Raw genomic sequence first — 21,732 nt, 5'->3', positions numbered from 1 at the left:
AACTCGGGGAAAAACCCCTTTGACCAGTGCAAACTCAACGCAGAAGGAGTGGTTTTGTGTTTTCACCTAGTGCCACAAGCTGATTACGACCCCAGCTGCTAGCCACTCCATAACATCACTTTTGACTGCTCATTGAACTCTTTTTGAGTTTCTGACACCGTGAACTCGTTTTGAATTAAATCGTTTCCACGTAGACAAAGACTTTTGACTCTGTTTTAATAAACTCTATTTCGCGCCGCCATTTTAATCAAAACACGACTGTGGCACTGTACTGTAGTCCTTTGCCAGTGCATTTAATCTCGATAATAATTAAAAAAGAATTTTAAATTTTTTTCCAATATTTTTTAAATTTTTATAGAAATTATTTTTAATTAAACAAGAATATAAGAATAAATGTAAATATTTGAGAGACACGTACAATACCTATGCCCTTTGGGATAAACTTCCGTCATGGAGGTTACCTTGGATATACAGGATGTTTTTTTTTAAAGTTCGGACAAGTGTATTTTACGAAAACTACTTATGATAAAAATTTTAAATTTAAATACTTAAGCAAATACACAGGAGAACATTGATTGGAGAAATTTCCTCGTTTTCTGAAATGTACATGTTCACGCTTTTAGAAACATTATTTCTTCACCACTGGGTGCTAGATCAATTTTGTGAATGGATAATTTGTAGAGCATCATCTAAAACCTACGAATACCTTTGATTCGTTGAAAAAAGACCAGTTTTTACTGAAAAACGCGACTTGAAACATTGACAAGCTGGACAAGCCAAAATCAACTTTTTTGATCTTGGGCACTTTATTACGAAAGCATAGCTTACTCATCTAAAATTTCAATCATTGTGAACGTTTTTAAGCCTTTAAAAATCTTGGAAAAGGATTTTGAAACATATAATTAGGCATAAATGATTTAAAGCTCACGTCAATTTATGGTATTCAAGTGGAAGTCACTTTCGAATTAAGGTTCGTTATTAAAGAAATGAGCGTACCGAAATTGTTGGCCTGTACTTTGTACAAAGTGGCCGAAATCCGAGAAGAGTGAGTGAGATTTTTCTAGTGCGATATCCAAACCTAAATACAGTAAAGCGAGCTGTCAGCAACTTTCAACAGTTTGGTAATATAGAACCTAAGTGAATTGGATCAGTCTTATTTTGCCTTTGGGAATATTGTTCGTGCATATTTTGCCGCATACCCTCGAAGAAGTTGCTGGTTAAGAAGTAACAGCTGAAAGGATAGAGCGTGCATTTGATAATATGATTGTCCGAGCTCAAGCATGGACTAATTAACCATGGCTCAAGCTTGCGTTGCAGCTGATTGGGGAATAATAGATGATTTTATAAAAAAAAAAGTGGTCTTGCCCAACTTGTTAAAATGTTGCTCTTACGTCACAAGACACGGCTTTATTAGTATATTTTGCGCACGAGCGATTTGCACGCGCGCTAAAAAAAACTATATTCCTCGTGACTGTAGCGCGCGCTAGTAGGCTTGTGAAAGTAAGAGACTGTGACGTAAGAGCAACATTTCAACAAGAAGGCCACGTTAGTTTATAAAAAGAACTATTGAACCCACTTTTTAAACAATTATTATTGAAATAAATTATTGTATATAATGAAACCGAATACTTTTTTGATCGTGCAAACTAGTCTGCGTGTGTGGAATTTACATTTTATTTAAACTAGTACAGGTATTCCTTAATTGGAAGTTTCCGTCGATTCCCTTGATATGTGAATAAATGCAAATCTTTATCTCTTTCCCGGATCAAACAAGTTTATTTTGGCTGGCCCAACTTGTCAATTTTTCATGTCGCGTTATAAGTCTTTTTCTATCGAACCAAAGGTATACGTTGGTTTCAGATGATGCTCTACAAATTTTCAATTGACAAAATTGATCTAGCACCTAGTGGTGAAAAAATAATTTTCGTAAAATGTAAAAATATTTTCAGAAAACGATGGAATTTCACCAATCAATGTCCTCCGGTGTATTTATTTAAAATTTAATTTTTTTAATTTCTATCTTAAGTAGTTTTCGTAAAAATTCACATGTCCGAACAAAAAAAAACACCTTGTATAATAGAAATAAACTTAATGGCCCAATGATTGGAAAGTAAAATCGAATGTAGGTGGCGGTAGGAAAATGTAGAATGTTCCATAATCACAACCTTAAATTACATCTACAGTCCCCTGCTAGACACAATTGTGTGTAGTTCCCATTGAGCGGTAAGCCGTACATATAGGCTTTTATTATTATCTTTAAGGTTTTTTAGCAGTTTTTCTTAAAGAAACCTTAAACAGTATCTACTGAATTTCGTTCAGATATTTTTTCCACTTTATATTTACCTTTTTTCAAATAGAATTTAAGAATTTTTAAACATGTTATTGAATAACATTTATTTCCCTTTTCAAAACGGACCAATTTCTTTCCCTAGATATATTTACGTAGAGCTCGAAAAAATTTCACTTAAAATAGTTCCAAATGTGATTTTGTTCCATCAGCGAAAGTAGTACAAGTACTGACTCTAGTTTACTTTAGACGAAAGTATGCTATAACAGGAATTTGAATACGGCTTCGAAGGTTATTAGAGGTTTCAATGGAATTTCAAAGTTGAGCTAGACGCTCGAGGTCTCAGGAGAGCTGGCGACAACTTTGCTGGGGCTTCAATTGATTTGAAATTCCCCGCGACAAATTTGCGAAAACGGCATCAGGAATATAATTTCCAATAAGAAAACGGAGAGGAATTTAGAAGTAGACCCGCCTGTGTTATCGTTTTCTGGAGAACGATAGGTACCGGTATAAGTAAAAAAATATATATTTTTTGAGAAAAATCTGCAGGGACAGTGCTTCGAAAAGGGAAAGCCCGTTTTTTTTTGTCTCCGAATTTGGATTCCATTGTACTCGCGACATGGCAGGCGACGTCGCTTCTCTTCGGAATGTCCTCGAAGTTGGAAGATGGTACTCGAGAATGAGAATTCGGTCCAGCCCATTTACGTTTTTGGTCCCCGCTAGCTTTACGTTCGCGGAGCATAAAAAATTGCTTTGTCGGTTCGTATTTTTATAGGTTTGGTTTCCTGGAAATGGAGCGTCGTTGAAAGCTTTGCGTTGAAAGATATTTATACGTTTTATAGACCTTATAGTGTTGCCGGTCGCGCAACGTGAAAATAAATGTGAGGTAAAAGTGTCTGAAAATGCTTTTTGAAAATTCCACAAAAGAATTATCCTGCAACGTTTTACCCTAAGCAGTAAATCATTAAAATAATATACCAAAAATCTACAAAATCTATCTGATTTTGAGAACTAAATAAATTTACGCTAATCTAAAAAGCACTACAATATACAGGGTGTTGAGCAATGTTAGGCCAAAATCAAGAAGGTCGTTAAGTTGATAACGTGTTAAAGACGATGTTCAACTGATAACTTTAAAAGTACTCTTGTTAGAGTACTGAAATTTGTTAAACAACCTCATCGTGGTTGAGGGTCTATAGTTTGAAAATTTCAGCTCCCAAAACTCGTCTTCCACACGTTATCAACTTAACGACCTTCTTGTTTTTGGCCTAACATTTCTCGACTTCCTATTTCGCAAATCAGATCGAGTCAAAGCTAGTTAGGCAAAAAAGGAGACGGGGAACACTTTTCTAATTGGAACCAACTTCGTAACTCTTACGGTTCTCAAGTTAATTTTCGAACGACCTTGAAGACATGGTTCAAGGTCATTGAAATTTTCATAGTTGGTTGACCCCCTGAGCGCTCTATAACAAACTCAAATTTCAAAATCGTAACTAAAACACATTTTGAGATATTCGCCCTGGTCCATTTAAGTTAACACCCTGTATAGACGGAAATTTAGAATCCTACAAAAAATCAGTTACTCGTTTACTCCCATAACATTTAAAAAAAATCTGTTAGATATGGAAATCAAATTTACACCCTTACAAAGGAAATACAAATCCATGTGTAAAAATAATTGCGCTGCCAATTCGCTTTAAAAAATTTCTGAAAAATAAGCTCAGAAAAATATTTGAAATCCATATATAATCTATTTAATTTTGAGTAACAAATCTCAACAAAGCATATAATTGCGCGAACCCTCTAGAAGAAAATAATAAAGTTATTCTTTCAGTCAAAGAATATGTTTTTCAAAATAAAAACACATTCTTTCAGTCTGAGAATATGTTTTTCAAAATAAAAACACATTCTTTCAGTCTGAGAATATGTTTTTCAAAATAAAAACACATTCTTTCAGTCTGAGAATATGTTTTTCAAAATAAAAACACATTCTTTCAGTCTGAGAATATGTTTTTCAAAATAAAAACACATTCTTTCAGTCTGAGAATATGTTTTTCAAAATAAAAACACATTCTTTCAGTCTGAGAATATGTTTTTCAAAATAAAAACACATTCTTTCAGTCTGAGAATATGTTTTTCAAAATAAAAACACATTCTTTCAGTCTGAGAATATGTTTTTCAAAATAAAAACACATTCTTTCAGTCTGAGAATATGTTTTTCAAAATAAAAACACATTCTTTCAGTCTGAGAATATGTTTTTCAAAATAAAAACACATTCTTTCAGTCTGAGAATATGTTTTTCAAAATAAAAACACATTCTTTCAGTCTGAGAATATGTTTTTCAAAATAAAAACACATTCTTTCAGTCTGAGAATATGTTTTTCAAAATAAAAACACATTCTTTCAGTCCGAGAATATGTTTTTCAAAATAAAAAACACATTATTTCAGTCCGAAAATATGTTTTTTAAAATAAAAAACACATTATTTCAGTCCGAAAATATGTTTTTTAAAATAAAAATCACATTATTTCAGTCCGAGAACATGTTTTTAAAAATAAAAATCACATTCTTTCAGTATGAGTATATGTTTTTAAAAATAAAAATCACATTCTTTCAGTCCGACAATATGTTTATCAAAATAAAAAACACATTGTTACAACAACCAATAGGTGTTTCTATAAAATACGGGAGATCACGTGTAAATGTTTTTTCTACGTCACTAGCTATAATTATTGAAGATAGAGAGCACGCGCTGGAGTCGATAAAGATTTTGGAATTTGAAGTCCACGTGCGACACGCGCGTGCCAATAAAGTACTAAAAAGCTTAAGCTCGTGACACGGAGAAAAACATTTTTACACTTTAATTTTTTTATTGTTTTATTTTATAGAAACACCTATTTACCAATCCAGAAAAAAAAGTCATTTGAAACTTTTGCTATAATAGAAAGAACAAATTATCAACAATCTTTAAGTAAAAGAAGTTTGGTTTACATTTCACTTTCTCCAAACACGTCGCACGTCAAATGGGGAATCTTCTCCGAAGAAGACAGACGCACGAGTAAATGGTGGCGAATGTCTTAAAATAATAAGGCGTTTGGTAATCTCGTCGTGGCTTAGTTTCAACAAGAAATCGCTCTTTCTCGAGAGAGAGAGGAAAAAATTGCCAGATGTTTGGGAAAGTTTCTTTAATCAATCAACAGAAAGATGGGTTTGAAGACAAGCTCTCCCCGAAGCGCTAATTATCCTCAGTGAGACCCACGCGCGGCTCAATCCTTATAAACTTTGCCACCCACGATAAACAAATATGGAAGCTAAAAGTTAGACTTTGTTCTGATTGCTTAAAGCCGGGTATTAGAAAGCTATAGGCAAAGATTTTGATCCCTAAGAATATGGAACAGTAAATATACTAAATCCGTTTACTTTGTAAAGAAATCTGTTCTCCTTTCGTTTTGTCGTGACACTGGGTGAAAATTGACAAGCTGTACAAGCCAAAATAAACTTTTTTGATCCTGGAAAGCGATAGTTGGGCACTTTATTACGAAAGCATAGCTTACTCATCTAAAATTTCAATCATTGTGAACGTTTTTATGTTTTTAAAAATCTTGGAAAAGTATTTTGAAACATCTAATTAGACATAAATGGCATGGGGTGGCGAAGTGGTTAGCACTTTCGCCTCACAGCAAGAGGAGCCGGGTTCGATCGCAGCGGGTGGCACTGGATTAAAACTCGGAACAACTCCTTCCCCGTTGAGTTTGCCCGAGTTCTTCGGTTTCCTCTTCCATAAAAACTTGTGGAGGTTAACGGTAATAGTAAGTGTAGGGAGCTGTTGGCTCGCGTGGCTTGAAGGGCTTGCCACCACCCTCCTACGCATTGTAACCCGGCCACCTGAATTAATGGCTTTAAAAGTCGCTCGATGACTTAGGCCTAAGGCTGTGCCTTGGGGGATTCGCCTAGCGGATTATTATTGTTATATTATCTTTCGTACAGTAGATTGTCATTAATGTTTGTCTTTCAAAAATAAACGAACTTTTGCAAAGAAGTATATGCAAGCGTGATACCAGACGAAATTGCAATATCGCCATATTTTAGGTACCTCGATTCATTCTTTAACATTGAAAAACGTCGCGGGTATTAAGCTTGTTCGGAGCTTAAGCAATTCTGGGCTTTGAACCAGGGTTCGAAAAACCCGGGTTTTTTCCAAAAAGCCCAACCCAGTGAGTTTTTCAGTGGGTTTTTCGTGGTTTCTTTTATTCAGGTGGGTTTTTTATTTTAATATACTATTTCCATACTTGTATTACATGATATGCCCTGCTAAAAAAGATTGTAGGGACTAGATATCGTCTGCTAGGTAGACTGCTTCACTTTTTTGTGTCAGAAAAAGCTGAAAAGCTTGTGAAAGTGTACAGATACTGCAAAGGCAGCAAAGCTGAACCAAAGGACTGGTAGAAATCTGAAGTCATAAGTCTCAAGTCTCAACTATTAAGTTAACAAGCCGGTTAACTTTGTAAATTACTAAATATATGAAAGTGGTCATTGCACCTTGAAAAAATGCCTTTTCATTAAAATATGAAATTTTGAAGTGGGTTTTTCTCAGGTGGGTTTTTAAAGTGGGTTTTTTGGGGTGGGTGGTCCAAAAACCCCACTGGGTTTTTGGGTCGGGTTTTTTCTTTTCGAACCCTGCTTTGAACGCGCCTTAAAGCTGCTCTGGAATTATTTTATTTCCGTTGAATGATGGAACCGGGGAAAAATAAACGTTTCCACGGACCACAGGTGTTTCATTTGGGGTCGCAGCTCGCTTTCCAAAACAATAAATACTCGAGCGCTGTGAAGGAATAACAGCTTCAGCGGAGTTATACAAGCCTAAAATCCCATTGGAAAAAGTAGTTCGTCTTAACTCTCCCTTTAGTTCAGGTTGATTCGTCTCTTGAAGGGAAGCCAATATATTTCGACGTTAGACAAGTTAAAGAAACGACTATTCTAAACCTGTAGACCGCTGTAGACTGTCAGCGATAAAGCTACGCCGGCACTCTTACACGTTTTCTGGAGAGGGCTTAGTCTGTCTGTTATCAAAGACTCAAACAGAGCAATGACTGTCTGATGTCTCTTTTGTTTTGCATGGAACGATAGATACTTTAAAGTAGAGTTGTAAGTCGGAAAATGACCGAGGCCTTTTTTTCTTGAAAATCTTCCGTATTTTTCCAAAAACTAATAATCAAAATAGTTTTAATTCCATGATTAGTCTAATATTTTTTAAAATTTAAATAAAGCGGCAATTTCGCCGCAATTTTTCGAATCTTAAAGTAAAACTAAACCTCTAGACTAGTTATATCATGAAACATTAAAAACCCTTAAAAAGTAATTTATGTTTAAATTTATTTCCGATTTCCGGAAAATCAACAATTCTAATTTTCGGTATTTCGGGTAACCGGTATTTCGTATGTTTGACTTCTGAGATACATTTAATGTTAAATATTTTATATTTATTCTGCTCGATTAGGTATAAATCCCTAACTATAAGGTAACGTATATACTATTTTTAAAGTAGACACAGTCAAATTAAACTTTAACAGATATGCCCAATTTCCAATCTAAATAACGGTCGCGATCAGTATTTTCAAGTTCAAGTTCGGAATATTTCAAGCAGATATTCTTTTAAAACAGTTTTTAATACATAATAATCAGCAAGACACCACCGTAGGCCTTAGTCATCTAGGGACTTCAATTCCAGAATGCCTTTAATTCAGGTGGTCGAGCTATACCGCGTAGGAGGGTGGTGGCGAGCCCATAATGCCACGCGAGTCAACAGCTCCCTACACTTTTCAAAGAGCCTTTATAAACCTAGTTTTAAGTCCTCGGCTGGTGTCGGAAGCCGAGATAGTTTCGCGAAGTTCTAAGCCCTTTCGGGATATTTTTTACTATTAGAATTTCCAAGAAGCTGAAATAAAATATTTACTATTTGTGTTTTAGCGGTTTTTTTAAGGGCAACAAAAGTGGGAAAAGAAGGAAATTTTTGCTGAATTTAGTTCAAAGGAAGTCCGCCTGTGGCGCTGGCGGGCTACGCTAGAGGTATGCGCTTCAGCGTCATTTTAGACTTTTTTCAGAAGTTACCACGTAGATTTCTCCAAAGTACTTGTTGTCCTTTGAGAAAAATAAGTAAAGTCCCAATTATTTGGCAGGCCTGAGAAAGGTTGAAAGAAAATATTGAAGTGTCGTAGACATACGTCTTGACATGACCAACATAATAATATTTCACGTCGTAGATTAAGAGGCGAAGAAAATAATAATGATCATAATGTCAAGGCCGATCTAAATTCGTTATCATGGAAACGAAAACAGGTCTCTACCATTAGAAATTGTGGTTTGAAGACGGTGTTAAAACTTTATCGACGAAGCTGACATTTCCCAAAATACAAAACCTATTTCTCTGGCTATTGTCTGTGTTCCATTTTGCAAGTCAGTAAGTGAAAATTCCCTTCCCATTGTAAAGACTCAGCTTACTACCGAGCTTAAGGAAAAACGATTAAACAGACGACGTAAAGATGTAGTGGAATCTTCTCAGGATAGGGAGAAGGGAATTACTATCCACAGGCTTTCGGTACAGGCGCGGTCAATATCAATTGTGATAACCCCAAATTTTTATCTGTAGCCGCGCCTGCTTCGGGATCGATCAATTAATCACAGACAAACGAGACGACTAGATATTTTAGATCGGAATATATTAGGGCAACTTATTTGCGTAATAGTTAACGGTAATAGTTAGTCTAAGGAGCTGTTAGTACTTGTGATATGTGAAGCATTTCTTGGTCCACGTGGCAATTAATCACGAAGACTTTACGCTATCCGATGATACTGTGGGTTGATAATTATATAGACATGAATAATTCATTCGCGGATTAACCACCACCCAAGTCCTCAGAATCTAACCTTATTACAGACCACTTTGACCTCGCTATAGTTTGGTCTCTGCCGCCCCCCTACCTTTGCGGGCCTTAAGCCTACACAGCCTATTGGTTAATAAACCACTGTTTGCTTTAAAAAATAAGCCTACATAGCCTATTGTTTAATCCACTACTACTTGGTGAGGTTAAGGGGGAAGACTACCGTGGCTATGGTCTACTTTCGCGCTAGTTCAAGCTGAACTCTTTTAATTTTGTATTTTAACTTATAAAATTAATATTTAAGTGTAGAACAGCCTTTTGTTTAGTGCTTAAAATAATTTTTAAAATTTTAAATTTAAAAGTAATTAAGTTATTACGTTTTGATTCGGACCCCCGGAGCTAAACAAGTTGGGCAAGCGTCCAAACTACCCTTTAGTTAGGACATTATATCTCGTTAACTATTAATATTAGAATTATCAAAATTATTTTAAGCACTAGAGGAAGGTTCAGCCTAATAAGTAAAATATAATTCAATTATGTAATTGTTAAAACAGAAACGTTCAGCTTGAACGAAAAAGAGGCTTTTACTGTATTCTTCCCCCTTAACGGTAATAGTTAGTGAAGGGAGCTGTTGGCTCGCGTAGCATGAAGGGCTTGCGGCCACCACCCACCTACGCATTGTAACACGGCCAACTGAATTAATGGCTTCAAAAGTCGCTAGATGACTTAGGCCTAGGGTGGTGCCTTGGGTATTAGCCTAGCTGGCTATTATGCATTGAATAATTTAAAATTGAAACTAGCTATTCAATGAGAGCGGCAAATTTCTAATTAATCAATTTTACGTTTTATATTTTTATTTATAGTATTGTATTACCGTAGATAAACATATTGTATTTTCACCGGTAATTTAAGTATGAACTTTTCGTTAATTAAAAAATTTAAGTTTCACCGTTGATTGTACGGCGATATTTAAAAAATTCATTTAACTGTAAATGTTACAGTTATATTACTGTTCAGTTACGGTAATTTCTTAGAGTCCGAATCAGAATCAGAATTTTTAATTATTTTTAAGGTTTACCAAGACGTGTTCTTGCGACTTATAGAACGCTTATTTACATATACATTTATAAATAAAACTTTAACACAGAACATAAAAAAAGAATAAAAATAACAAAATTTAACAAGAATTATATAAACCTAAGTTAAGAAAATTCATTAACTTTCTACTTTTGAACACATTTCTTTACATTATTTATGTTTGTTTAAATTGCTGTATTCCTTTCCAGTTCTGTGCTCACCCTCAAACGTCGAACAAGACGTTCTACCCGACCTTCGCCCGCACACGACCTCCGGACACGCAGATTTCCAAGTCGGTGGCCTCGCTCTTGCTGCACTACGGCTGGAGGAAGGTGACCCTGTTGCATTCCGGCGACATCGACAGCCCCTTCGTCCACGTGGCCGGTACCATCGTCCGCCATCTGGAGCAGGTCGGAGTCAAGGTCATGAGGAAACTCTCCTGGCCCGACACTTACCATTTCGGCTACGGCGGGAACCCTTTCGAATCGCTGATCGCCGACACCTACGTCGAGACCAGAAGTCAGTTTGCAATCTGTATTGTTAATGTACGCGATTTAGAATTTCAGTTTATTTTGTGTGATCCACAAAAACATTTAGGAGATAAATTATTACTTAAAAACTTCCAACTCTTAGAAACAAATAATCAAGACGATAAAGAACAATACTCTTGTTCTGATCTTATATTTTGAAGACCACAAGTATAAAACCCATCTGCATGGGGGAGAGAAGTACGCTCTAAGTTCAACTTTGAGCGCTATATTTAGCATACAAATGATCCAACACTGGAAGTGGTATTCAAATTAAAAAGTCTTTTGTAGGCACATTGAAGCGCTGTTTTGGATGAAGTCGAACGCCTTGTTGAGCAAATTCGCGTTTTAGGTTGTACTTGCTTCCTCACGTAAATGTCGAATCAAATTTAATTAAAGAATCGTTGAATCAAATGTTTTAATCCGGCAGGATCCGAATTTTACATCTGCCAATCCAATCTGTTTTTGCCAAATTTGATTACTCTCAATTAGATAACGTAAAGATAAAGTGACACTATAAATTATGTGAGTTCGCCACTTCTAGAATTTAACTCTTAAAGTGTATTTTTAGTAGCTAATTGAAATTGGAAAAATAACTAAGGGGTTGAAGCAGTTGGGAATCTATAGGAGCAACAAACACAGCACCCCACACAAGAAGAACGCCACCCGTCAAAAGTCGTGCATTTTCTTGCGTACAGTTTTCATTGGTTGGACGCTTTAGAAATTGTCTTTCCCCTTTTCGTAAAAAATTCAGAGTAACGGTTTGTCCAATGAAATTTGTACACAACACTGCGTTAGCGTGTTTAAAGGCTAGCTGCGTTCTCCTTGTGTTTATTGCTCCTAGTTGGGAACAGTATAAGATAATATTTGATTGTGAAATTGCCTACTTCGATTCGATCATGAACCCCAACGTTCAGTTGTGCAAAACATTTGAATACGTTTCTTAAAGTGTGTTTAACTTCAGTTTATATTATTAAGAGAAATGTACAATTCGAGCAAGGATAAAATAACTAGCTTTACTTGAAAAACGTTAATCTTTGCGTTTCGAATAAAGAAATAAATTTTTAAATGAAACTATCAAAACCATCTCGAACAGAAATATCACTTAAAAATCCACTATACGGCGTACAGTGTTAGCATGAAGATAGAAATGGAAATCAAAAACCAAAGCAAACCCAGTGCAGAGATGTACGGTTTCATGCAATTGTTCTGCCTTTGCTTATTGCAAATATCTTTCAGGAAAACAATGGCATCACTTGAAATACATGATTATACTGACATTTTAAAACTATTTCATCTGGAGAGCATCTTTAACAGATCATTATATATTAATAAGCGATGTAATTTCTATCTGTTCCAGGGTTGGCTGGTTTAAATCACACTAGTTTAAACCAAGCGATTTAAAAAAAAAACAATAGTTTTTTCATTATTTGGTTTTTTTAATTGACTTAAATTATTCCAAAATGTTTGCACATCATTTTCTTACCGAAATAATTACATTTATAAATCATTTACAAGGTGACCACATTTCCTATATTTTCAATACCTTCCTATAAATTCCTTAGGTTTTCTCATGTAGTATATAACCCATCGTATATAATATCGTCGTGTACCCTTCTTCACCTATATTTAACTTCATTTTATCTTCTGTTTTTCAATAAGAATCGATATTTTTGCTCATGGTGTCCCTATATTTTCCTTTAATTCGCTTGAAAATATTTTTCTTTAAAATTTTAGAGGCATTTTCCTGGTCACCCTGCATTTATTCAAAATCAAAAACGAAATTAAAACTAAAACTTCGTTCTGGTGAGACTTGTAAAAAACGAAACTAAAACTTTGTTCTGTTCACGTGAGACTAGCAATAATACTCATATTAATTTTTAGTTGATTTACACGGTCAAACAAAAGCGAAAATTAAATTAAAAACCAAATAAAATAGCAGTGTTTAAAAAAACATGATTTAAACCAAAAAAAAACTTTTTTTAACCAAGAATGTATTTATTTATGCCTAGGGAGAATGTCTATGTCGAGACGGCTTTTAGCCTTTCTCTCAATCCACCCGTTGGTCCCCCCGGTACGCTCCTCCGCTTAAAATAAAACGAATAGTCCCGGTATTTCATTGGCTGCTTAAAATTTACGTCCCCTAACGCGTTGGAAATCAAACGCCGGTGACGTTTTGTCTTTCCCCCACGCGAGACGGGGGAAAGGCGTTCAACGCGCCCGGCGATTGTCGCAACATAATCATTCTTCCTATTCTTGTTTAAACCAAATAAACCGCGTTTTTGGGTATTTATGAAAAAAAACGGGTTTCTTCTGTGCTAGATGGACGTTACGTAAATTATATCCTCGTTGGTTCTAAAAGCTATCTTCGATTTTGATCTTGTTATGATGTACGCAATATGAATGTAATGGAAACACTCTAATAAACTGCCTCAATCGGTCATTAGTTCTTAAGACGTTTTCCTCGTCATTTGAGCTCTGAGGGATAAATTGGTTTTCCTCGTTAGGTCCTAAATAGAGCAATGGCGTCGTGATTGCCTCCGAGCAATCTGGAAGGCCAAATTGCCAATAAAAGCGGCGTCCGAAAGCCTTGGCCCGTGTCCGAATCATTCGAAGTGTCAAATCTTTCTCCAGCGTTAAGTGTTGCTAAACGACGGCCATTGACGGTCACTTTGCTCCGCGGCCCTTTCACAACCCCCGTCCGCTAATGGTCACTCGACCGTCTCCGTCCAATTCCCCAAATTTGCCGCCTAAGCATCGATCCGCAAAATATTCCGCTCCTCAAAAGACAGCTCACAACAGGGGCGTAGGAACCGGGAGGGGCAGGGGGGGGCAATGCCCCTCCCTAGAATTTTGCTGGCAGGGGCAACTAATGTTATTGCCCCCTCCAACTTGTTGGTCAGTTGAAATTTTCAAAAGGCTCAAATTATCATTTTAAAAGCATATACAATTTATAGAACCTCAACTGTGTTTAAATTTCAGTCTTTTCCCGCCAATTTACAAAGTAGTAACAAGTATACATGCATTCGGAGAAGCTACACTCCATTAAAAATTAAAAACCATTATCCAGACCCCTTTTCATTTATCTTTGCCCCCTCCAACTTCTAGAACGTTCCTACGCCCCTGGCTCACAAAAAAAGGTTTCTTCTCTGATGAAATATTCGCTACGGCAATAATACTAGCCAATACGTTTATGAAATGATTGATTTGCTCAATAGATATAGAAATTCGAAATACACTGTTAAAAATAAAGGTTTTAATTTAGACCTCTAAAGTGGTTAAAATCTTTTACCAATAGTTAAGATCATTCTTATGTTTATTGTTTAAAGGGCAACGGTCAAGCTTTAACCAGTTATATAGCCCTATAGCCCGTTAAAAACTAAAATTTATGGCGAAAACCGCATAAAAATTATCAAGCGGTTAATTTCTAATAAAATAAAGAAATTTCGGGAAAATGAAAAGCGCGCGTCCGCTGCGACACCTGGTGAGGAATCGGTCAAACAGAAGAACAACGTAAAAGCGCGCGCTCCTGAAGACGCGAAAGATTTGCTTTGCACGCGCGGTGCGTTCCAGTTATAGGAGACCCAAGCCTAAATTGTGCGATTTTAAAAGTTAGAATAGTTCGCAAATCGCTCACTAAGGTCCTGCTGGCGCTGGCGGTACACCTTAAGATGGCGGCGAAAATTCAAACCCAAATACTTGGCGTTATTTTGCGTTTCAACTTTTTGGGCCAAAAACTTTTTTTTCGAGACAAAATAAGGTACGTGTAAGTATATTGAACGTCTTGTGGATCTTTTGATATGCAAATAAGGCGATATTTGGAAAAGCTTGGCGGTTCCCCTTTAAGCACTTAGTTTACACCTTTTTATCTATTTTACTTCGTAGTTAAAACTCTATTTTCAGACCTTAATATGCACTTATTTATTTTTATTTTAAATTATTCAATACGACTCGATATATAAACCATTAACATGGTCAGATTAGGTTTTCGCCCGAGGGCAATAGCCGAACAAAGGCGGGTTGCTAAAAGTAAAATATTATTTAAGTACTTCGGTATTTGATATAGAGGGTAGAGGAATTCTTTAGCGGCCCTATTTGATTACGCATAGTTTGACGCCTTAAAAAATATCCCATCTGTGATCAAACTTTTAAACATTTAACTGCTGTTAAATATTCCAGGTGATTGGAATTTCTTCGAATTGTGTTTTAAAAAATAATTTAAAGGAAATAACGAAGTATTGAAATACTAGTCTCGAAATTAGTCCATACCACTTTTAATTATTTAAGGGAATTAAAAAGTATTCAAAAGGACTAAAAGTAAAAAACAAAACTTTTTATACCTTCACCACGAGGACCGGAAAAGGTTTATTGTTTATTGGGTAATCCGGCCTTAGTCCAAACGCAGTCCAAAGGGAACACCTCTAAATAGTTGACCAATGTCAAATAAATGTTACAGTTATGTTATTGAATTAGTCTATATATTATTTGCTATAGTTTTCTTTAATAAAAACTTTATTTGAACGAAGTTTAATCTTAAGTCTACGCTTTCTACGAACATGTTTATTCTAGAGTTTCATTAGAGAGATTACATTAGAAAAACGTCCCCTGGAGAGACTGTCAAAAGGTACTTGAGACCCGAGGACAAATGGAAGCTTCAGGGTCTTATTATCTATAATATCGAGTTAAAGGAAGTATAACCTTTTCAGGAATTTGGGGCAATACATAATTCCCTCCCCTCATTTTTCTAACCACTTGTTATACGTAGTGTGAAATACAGTGGTTTTTGAGGAATTATCCCACTAAAAGTATCCCCGCTTTGGCAGTGCTTTAATTTCTCATATCTACTAGAACGCCTTTCGTGAATCTAAAACCAAGTACCTCATTATTAAGAAATTATATTTGAGTAAATATCCAAACTATAATGAAAATAATTTAGTTATAGCTCGGATATTGTTGTTTATACGTTAATGCAGGGTGTATTTGAAAAATAAACACTAAATATGAAACAATAAAGGTTTCAAGTGAGAAAACCTCTTCAGGGCGGGCACGCATCCTCTAATTGAAGAATTGGATGTTCCTATTATCGTTCTAGACTAGCGCCATGAGCGAGAAAAGAGAGAAGCTATGGCGCACCCTACCAAACAAGAAGGGCTCTACTCCCTTTAAGGTGCAACATTTAGTTAATGCGCAATAAATCTGCATCTAATAAATTCTCCGTTTTCAAGTTTCCTGCTTCGAATTATCGTAATTCTGCGGGCATACTTTCTTTTTATTTAAGGATATCGATTTGGTTCGCAGAGTCATCAAAGTTAAAATAAAATAAAACGACTGAAACGTGACTTCCAGTGAAACGTCCAATTCGGATAATTGGTTGCTTACAGAATTTATTTCAATTGGAAAGTGTACCTAAAATGTTGAAAGATAGGCTCAAAAAATCGATAATTGAGGCTATTGTCACCAAAATTGAAACTTCTGATATCCAATAATTACATTTCCGATGATTTCATTCGCAGTTTATCTGGTGCTTGGATATTACTTCGAGCACATTGCTTTGATGGTTGGTTTGAAAGAGAAAGGCTTGCTGGACAACGGAGAGTATTTCGTCGTCGGTATCGACGTGGAGCAGTACGACGAGGACAACTCCAGGCGATATCTGAAAGGTCAGTTTTGCAGAGTTCTTACAACCCATTTTCCCTTTGTTTTAAAAATATTATAATTCAATTGATTTAATCGTTTTATTAAGGGTACAATTATTTTATTGACTAATTTATTTTATTGCTATTTCGATAAATTAACAATGCTGTGGATGCGCTAAGAGTGAGTAATACTTAAGAAGAGTGAGTAATACTTCAAAAGAGTGAGTAATTCGTCAAAAGACTGAAATATTCGTCAAAAGGGTAAGCAATTCGTCAAAAGAGTGAGTAATTCGTCAAAAGAGTGGGTAATTCGTCAAAAGAGTGGGTAATTCGTCAAAAGAGTGGGTAATTCGTCAAAAGAGTGGGCAATTCGTCAAAAGAGTGGGCAATTCGTCAAAAGAGTGAGTAATTCGTCAAAAGAGTGGGTAATTCGTCAAAAGAGTGGGTAATTCGTCAAAAGAGTGGGTAATTCGTCAAAAGAGTGGGTAATTCGTCAAAAGAGTGGGTAATTCGTCCAAAGAGTGGGTAATTCGTCAAAAGAGTGGGTAATTCGTCAAAAGAGTGAGTAAGTTGTCGAAAGAGCTATTAATCAATGGCGGCACCGGGATTTTACGAGCTGAAGGTTAATATTTTTTTTAAAATGAGCTCTTATTTCAAACTTGTATCAATTGTCCAGAGGGTAATTTGTCTCACTTTGGGGCCCACAAATAAATTTTACAAGGCTATTCCGTGAGCCCATAAAAATGATTTGTGGGCTTCCAAGTAAAGGAAATGTTGTTTATAGCCTCCGTAGCCAACCCTTATGATGAACCACTCTCTGTTCTGACTAATTAATCACTCATTTGACGAATTACTCTCTCGTTGAATGAGTTGCTCACTCTTTTTATAAATTGATAACACTTTTGATAAATAACTCTCTCTTTTGACGAATTACTCACTTAGTTGACGAATCACTCATTCATTTGATAAATTAATCTCTCTCTCTCTTTTGACGAATTACTCACTCAGTTGACGAATCACTCATTCATTTGATAAATTACTCTCTCTCTCTCTTTTGACGAATTACTCACTCAATTGACGAATCACTCATTCATTTGATAAATTACTCTCTCTCTCTTTTGACGAATTACTCACTCAGTTGACGATTCACTCATTCATTTGATAAATTACTCTCTCTCTCTCTTTTGACGAATTACTCACGCGGTTGACGAATCACTCATTCATTTGATAAATTACTCTCTCTCTCTTTTGACGAATTACTCACGCGGTTGGCGAATCACTCATTCATTTGATAAATTACTCTCTCTCTCTCTTTAGACAAACTTAGACGAATTAATAGCTATATTGACGATGTAAACCATTTAATGATGAAGTAATCATACTAATGATAAATTGGCGACTTAATCCTCAATGAAACAAATTAATACTCCGCATGACGAATTAATACTCCTAATGGCGATTTGATCCTCCTAACGATGAATCAATCCTTCCCCTATAATAATGAATTAATCCCTATAATCAGGAATTTATACCTATAATAAGGAATTTATACATATAATAATGAATTAACCCCTAAAATTATGATTTAAGTCCTATAATAATGAATTTATCTCTATAACAATGAATTAATCCCGGTGCTAATGAACTAATCCCTATACTAATGAATTAATCCCGGTGCTAATGAACTAATCCCTATACTAATGAATTAATCCCCATAATAATGAATTAATCCTCCATAATAATAAATTAATCCTCCATAATAATGAATTAATCCTCCATAATAATGAATTAATCCCCATAGTAAGGAATTAATCCCCATAATAATGAATTAATCCCCATAATAATGAATTAATCCCCATAATAATGAATTAATCCCCCATAATAATGAATTAATCCCCATAGTAAGGAATTAATCCCTTATAATAATGAAATAATCCTCTAAAATAATGAATTAATCCCCTATAATAATGAATTAAACCTTCTAATGACGAATTAATCCTTCTATAAACGTATTAATCGCTCCAAAATTGAACGAAGCGCTATTGATGATTTAATGACTCCACCAAGAAATATGTTTTATCAAGATTTTATCCAAATAGACTAGCACCCAAAGTAGATTAATAATAGAGGACTCTGCGGAAGACATACCCATTAGCCGCTGCGACACCCAAAGGAATAAATTAAATTCCAATGAAGTGGAGTTAATAATAATCAGCTAGGCTAATACCCAAGGCACTAATTATTACCAGCTAAGAACTGCTGTCGCAAAGTTTGAAACAAGATTTGCATACACAGTAACACAGCAGTACACGGTCTCAAAACACTCATTCCAAAACTCAGAGCTAGTTTTACTCACCAGTGATTAATTTCTATAGTACAAGCCTTAATTCTTATCTCCGTAGCGACAAGCATCCCCTAAACCCCAGAGAAAGGCAAAATGTTATCAAGGCACTAATTAAGCCTAATTGCCTTCACTGACCGAAGACCACTCTTTCTTCTAATTTGTTCCGGATGTAGGTCTTCTGCAGGAGGAGATTGACGTGGCCGCCCAGGGGGCGTTCCGGTCGTACTTGGGCGTCGTGGGCAGCAGCCCCGTCCACATCGAGGATTTCATAGTCAAGGTCAACCACTACATGCAGATGCCGCCCTTCAACTTCATTAACCCCGTCGGGATCGTCGGCGGACTTAAAAAGGTGAACATTTCGATATTTACCCGCTTCTAAATCGAAAACTAATGAACAGCGGTGGCGATAGATTTTGCTAATAATCGAGCTAAATTGTAATTGATTAGGTTGGTCCAGAAGTAAATTAACTAAAGTTATGAAGTATAAGAGCGCTAACGAGGAGACTACCCGAGGTGATAATCACCTATTTTGTTGAAACTAGGTGGGTATGTAGACCTTATGGTAGCATGAAATTTCACCAAGGGAAAAGTTGCAATGGGCATTAGTTTTGCCATGGCAACCGAAAATGTTTGGACAACACAGTCTGTATATTGTCCCATTGAAAATAACAATTGATAAATTTTTACATATTTTGATCAAATTGACCAAAATTCATCAAAATATCATAAAATTCATTTCATTTGTCAATTTTGATCTATTTTTTTTTGGTTTTGAAATTTGAAATTTTTTAGAAGTGCTCAGATTCCCATGTTATTTTCAATGAGAAAATATACATACTGTTTTGTCAAAAACATTTTCGGTTGCCATGGCAAAACTAATGCCCATTGCAATTTTTCCCTTGATGAAATTTCATGTTACCATAAGGTCTATATACCCACCTAGTTTCAACAAAATCGGTGATTATCACCTCGGGTAGTCTCCTCGTAAGTGAGGTGGCGAAGTAATTAGAATTTTCACCTCGCAGCAAGAGGAGCTGGTTTCGATAGCACTGGGTGAGAACTCGGAACAACTCCTTCCGCGTTGAGTTTACAAGCTCACACCTCACTGGCTAAAGAGGTTTTCCCCAGAGCTGTTAACTCGTGTGGCAGGAAAGTCTCTCCACCACCCTCCAATAAATTGTAGCCCGGGTCACCTAAATGAATAGCAATAAAAGTCGCAAGCTGACTTGGGCCTATAGGGGTGCCTTGGGTATTAGCATAAAGGCTATTATCATTATTACTTGCCTACACATTTTAAATTATCTGCCAGATAGTATAATGCTGCTTTTCCATAGCTTTGGCTTTGTTTTGCTTTATGTGAAAAAGCATGCAATTCTTTTATGTACTTTGAAAATACGCCGCCAACGAATTTGGCGCAGTGCAATAATATTTTCTTCACTTAAACGGAACTGGATGCGGTTTACTTATTTTAATTTCGGAGAGGTATGACTTTTAGAACTCGTGGGACTATTATGTATTGCTTTACTATCGAAATAAATAAAATCAACTGAGTAGAAGTTAACGGATTTTTTATTAATACAGAAATTCGGCTTCCTCTCCTTGAGCCATATCTTTTTTTATATTATTAATCATGAAATTTGACATAGAAGTTGTAGAAATTCAATGAAATAGACTATAAAAATAGTTTTACAAGTGATAAGTGTAGCATACGGGTAACTTTGCCCAACAAATCTCCCTCGCTCATAGGTTTAATACATTTCGATAAAGTATTACAGAAAATTTAAAGAGTCTTAAGTGAATATATAATGCTTAATAATAAAAGTTATTTAATTGGAACGAAAAATCGTTTTTAGATCGATTCTGAATTTAGGTGAAATAAAATTGGTTCCAAAAAAGTGTAAAATTTTTGTGAGTGTCTCTTTTTGGTTTTTACGTCTGCGACCAAATCAGAAATATGCCCTCGTAATAATTTTATTTCAAATTCAAATTGTTATATTAATTTTGTAGTTGTCGTACATACATATTTGAGGGCCAAGTCAACTTGCGACTTATAGCCCTCGTTTGCTATAAGAAAAAATATTTTAACATTTTATTTATTGCAATCTTAAACCAAATGTCGGCCTATAGTGATGTAACTCTTTTTTCAACAGATGTCACTAGCGTCGATATCAAAACAAGATGGCATCCTGTTTAGATTTCGACGCTAGTTGCTCCTTGGAGGAATAAAACAAGTATACAGGAGTTGCGGAGAGCTGCGAAATCGGTTACGTCAGTGACCGTGAACTCAAGCGAGACGGAGGGGTTCAAACGCGACTAGCGCCAACTGCATTCGGAATTTTGAAACTATTATCATTTTATAGCATTGTTTTCACGTCGTCTGGTTTGTTTTGAAACATTTCTAAATTCTTTGCGCTTTTTTCCAAAATGACTCTTATTTGTTTGGAGGAATAAAACAAACCAGACGACGCGAAAACAATGATATAAAACGATAATAGTTGCAAAATTCCGTATGCAGTTGGCGCTAGTCGCGTTTGAACCCCTCCGTCTCGCGCGAGTTCACGGTCACTGACGAAACCGATTTCGCAGCTCTCCGCAACTCCTGTATACTTGTTTTATTCCTCCAAGGTTGCTCAAGCTACATTTGGACCCAAAAGGCGGGACATAAAAGTACCCCTCACCTTGATTGTCTCGTTTGTAAACTTGGCGATAACTTAAATTATAGTAATTTTTAATAATATATTTTATATGGGATATGTAATTTAGGTTAAAGTCCACTAATAAGTAGAGTAAAAGTTGTGTAATTATAATACTCTAGAATGGATCTCTGATGACGTTATTGTTTCGCTATTTTGAATTTTAGCTTCCTTTGCCATTAATAGATGGCACCATTCTCTCCAGTAAAGTCGTTTATCCGAAGAATCGTATAGATTTATTGTCATCTCTAATAACAAGGGCTATATCATAATGCTGGTGGCAATGATA

The 21,732-nt window shown here is 35.7% G+C and overlaps 1 protein-coding gene across 2 annotated transcripts in view; it reads left to right on the top strand.

The window, feature by feature from the left end:
- The window catches only part of LOC149963061 (guanylate cyclase 32E), a 118,276-nt gene that overhangs the window by 39,382 nt on the left and 57,162 nt on the right, over positions 1-21,732 (top strand). For both annotated transcript variants that reach the window (XM_090180361.1, XM_090180362.1), the window contains exons 2-4: positions 10,453-10,762; positions 16,284-16,430; positions 18,924-19,099. In XM_090180361.1, coding sequence (XP_090036487.1) covers positions 10,453-10,762; positions 16,284-16,430; positions 18,924-19,099 — 633 coding nt within the window. The remainder of the gene's footprint in view (positions 1-10,452; positions 10,763-16,283; positions 16,431-18,923; positions 19,100-21,732) is intronic.

This window comes from Leiobunum rupestre, chromosome 1, assembly GCF_980474605.1.
Source record: "Leiobunum rupestre chromosome 1, qqLeiRupe1.1.hap1, whole genome shotgun sequence".
Lineage (NCBI taxonomy): Eukaryota > Metazoa > Arthropoda > Arachnida > Opiliones > Sclerosomatidae > Leiobunum > Leiobunum rupestre.
This window is presented reverse-complemented; position numbering and strand designations above follow the sequence as displayed.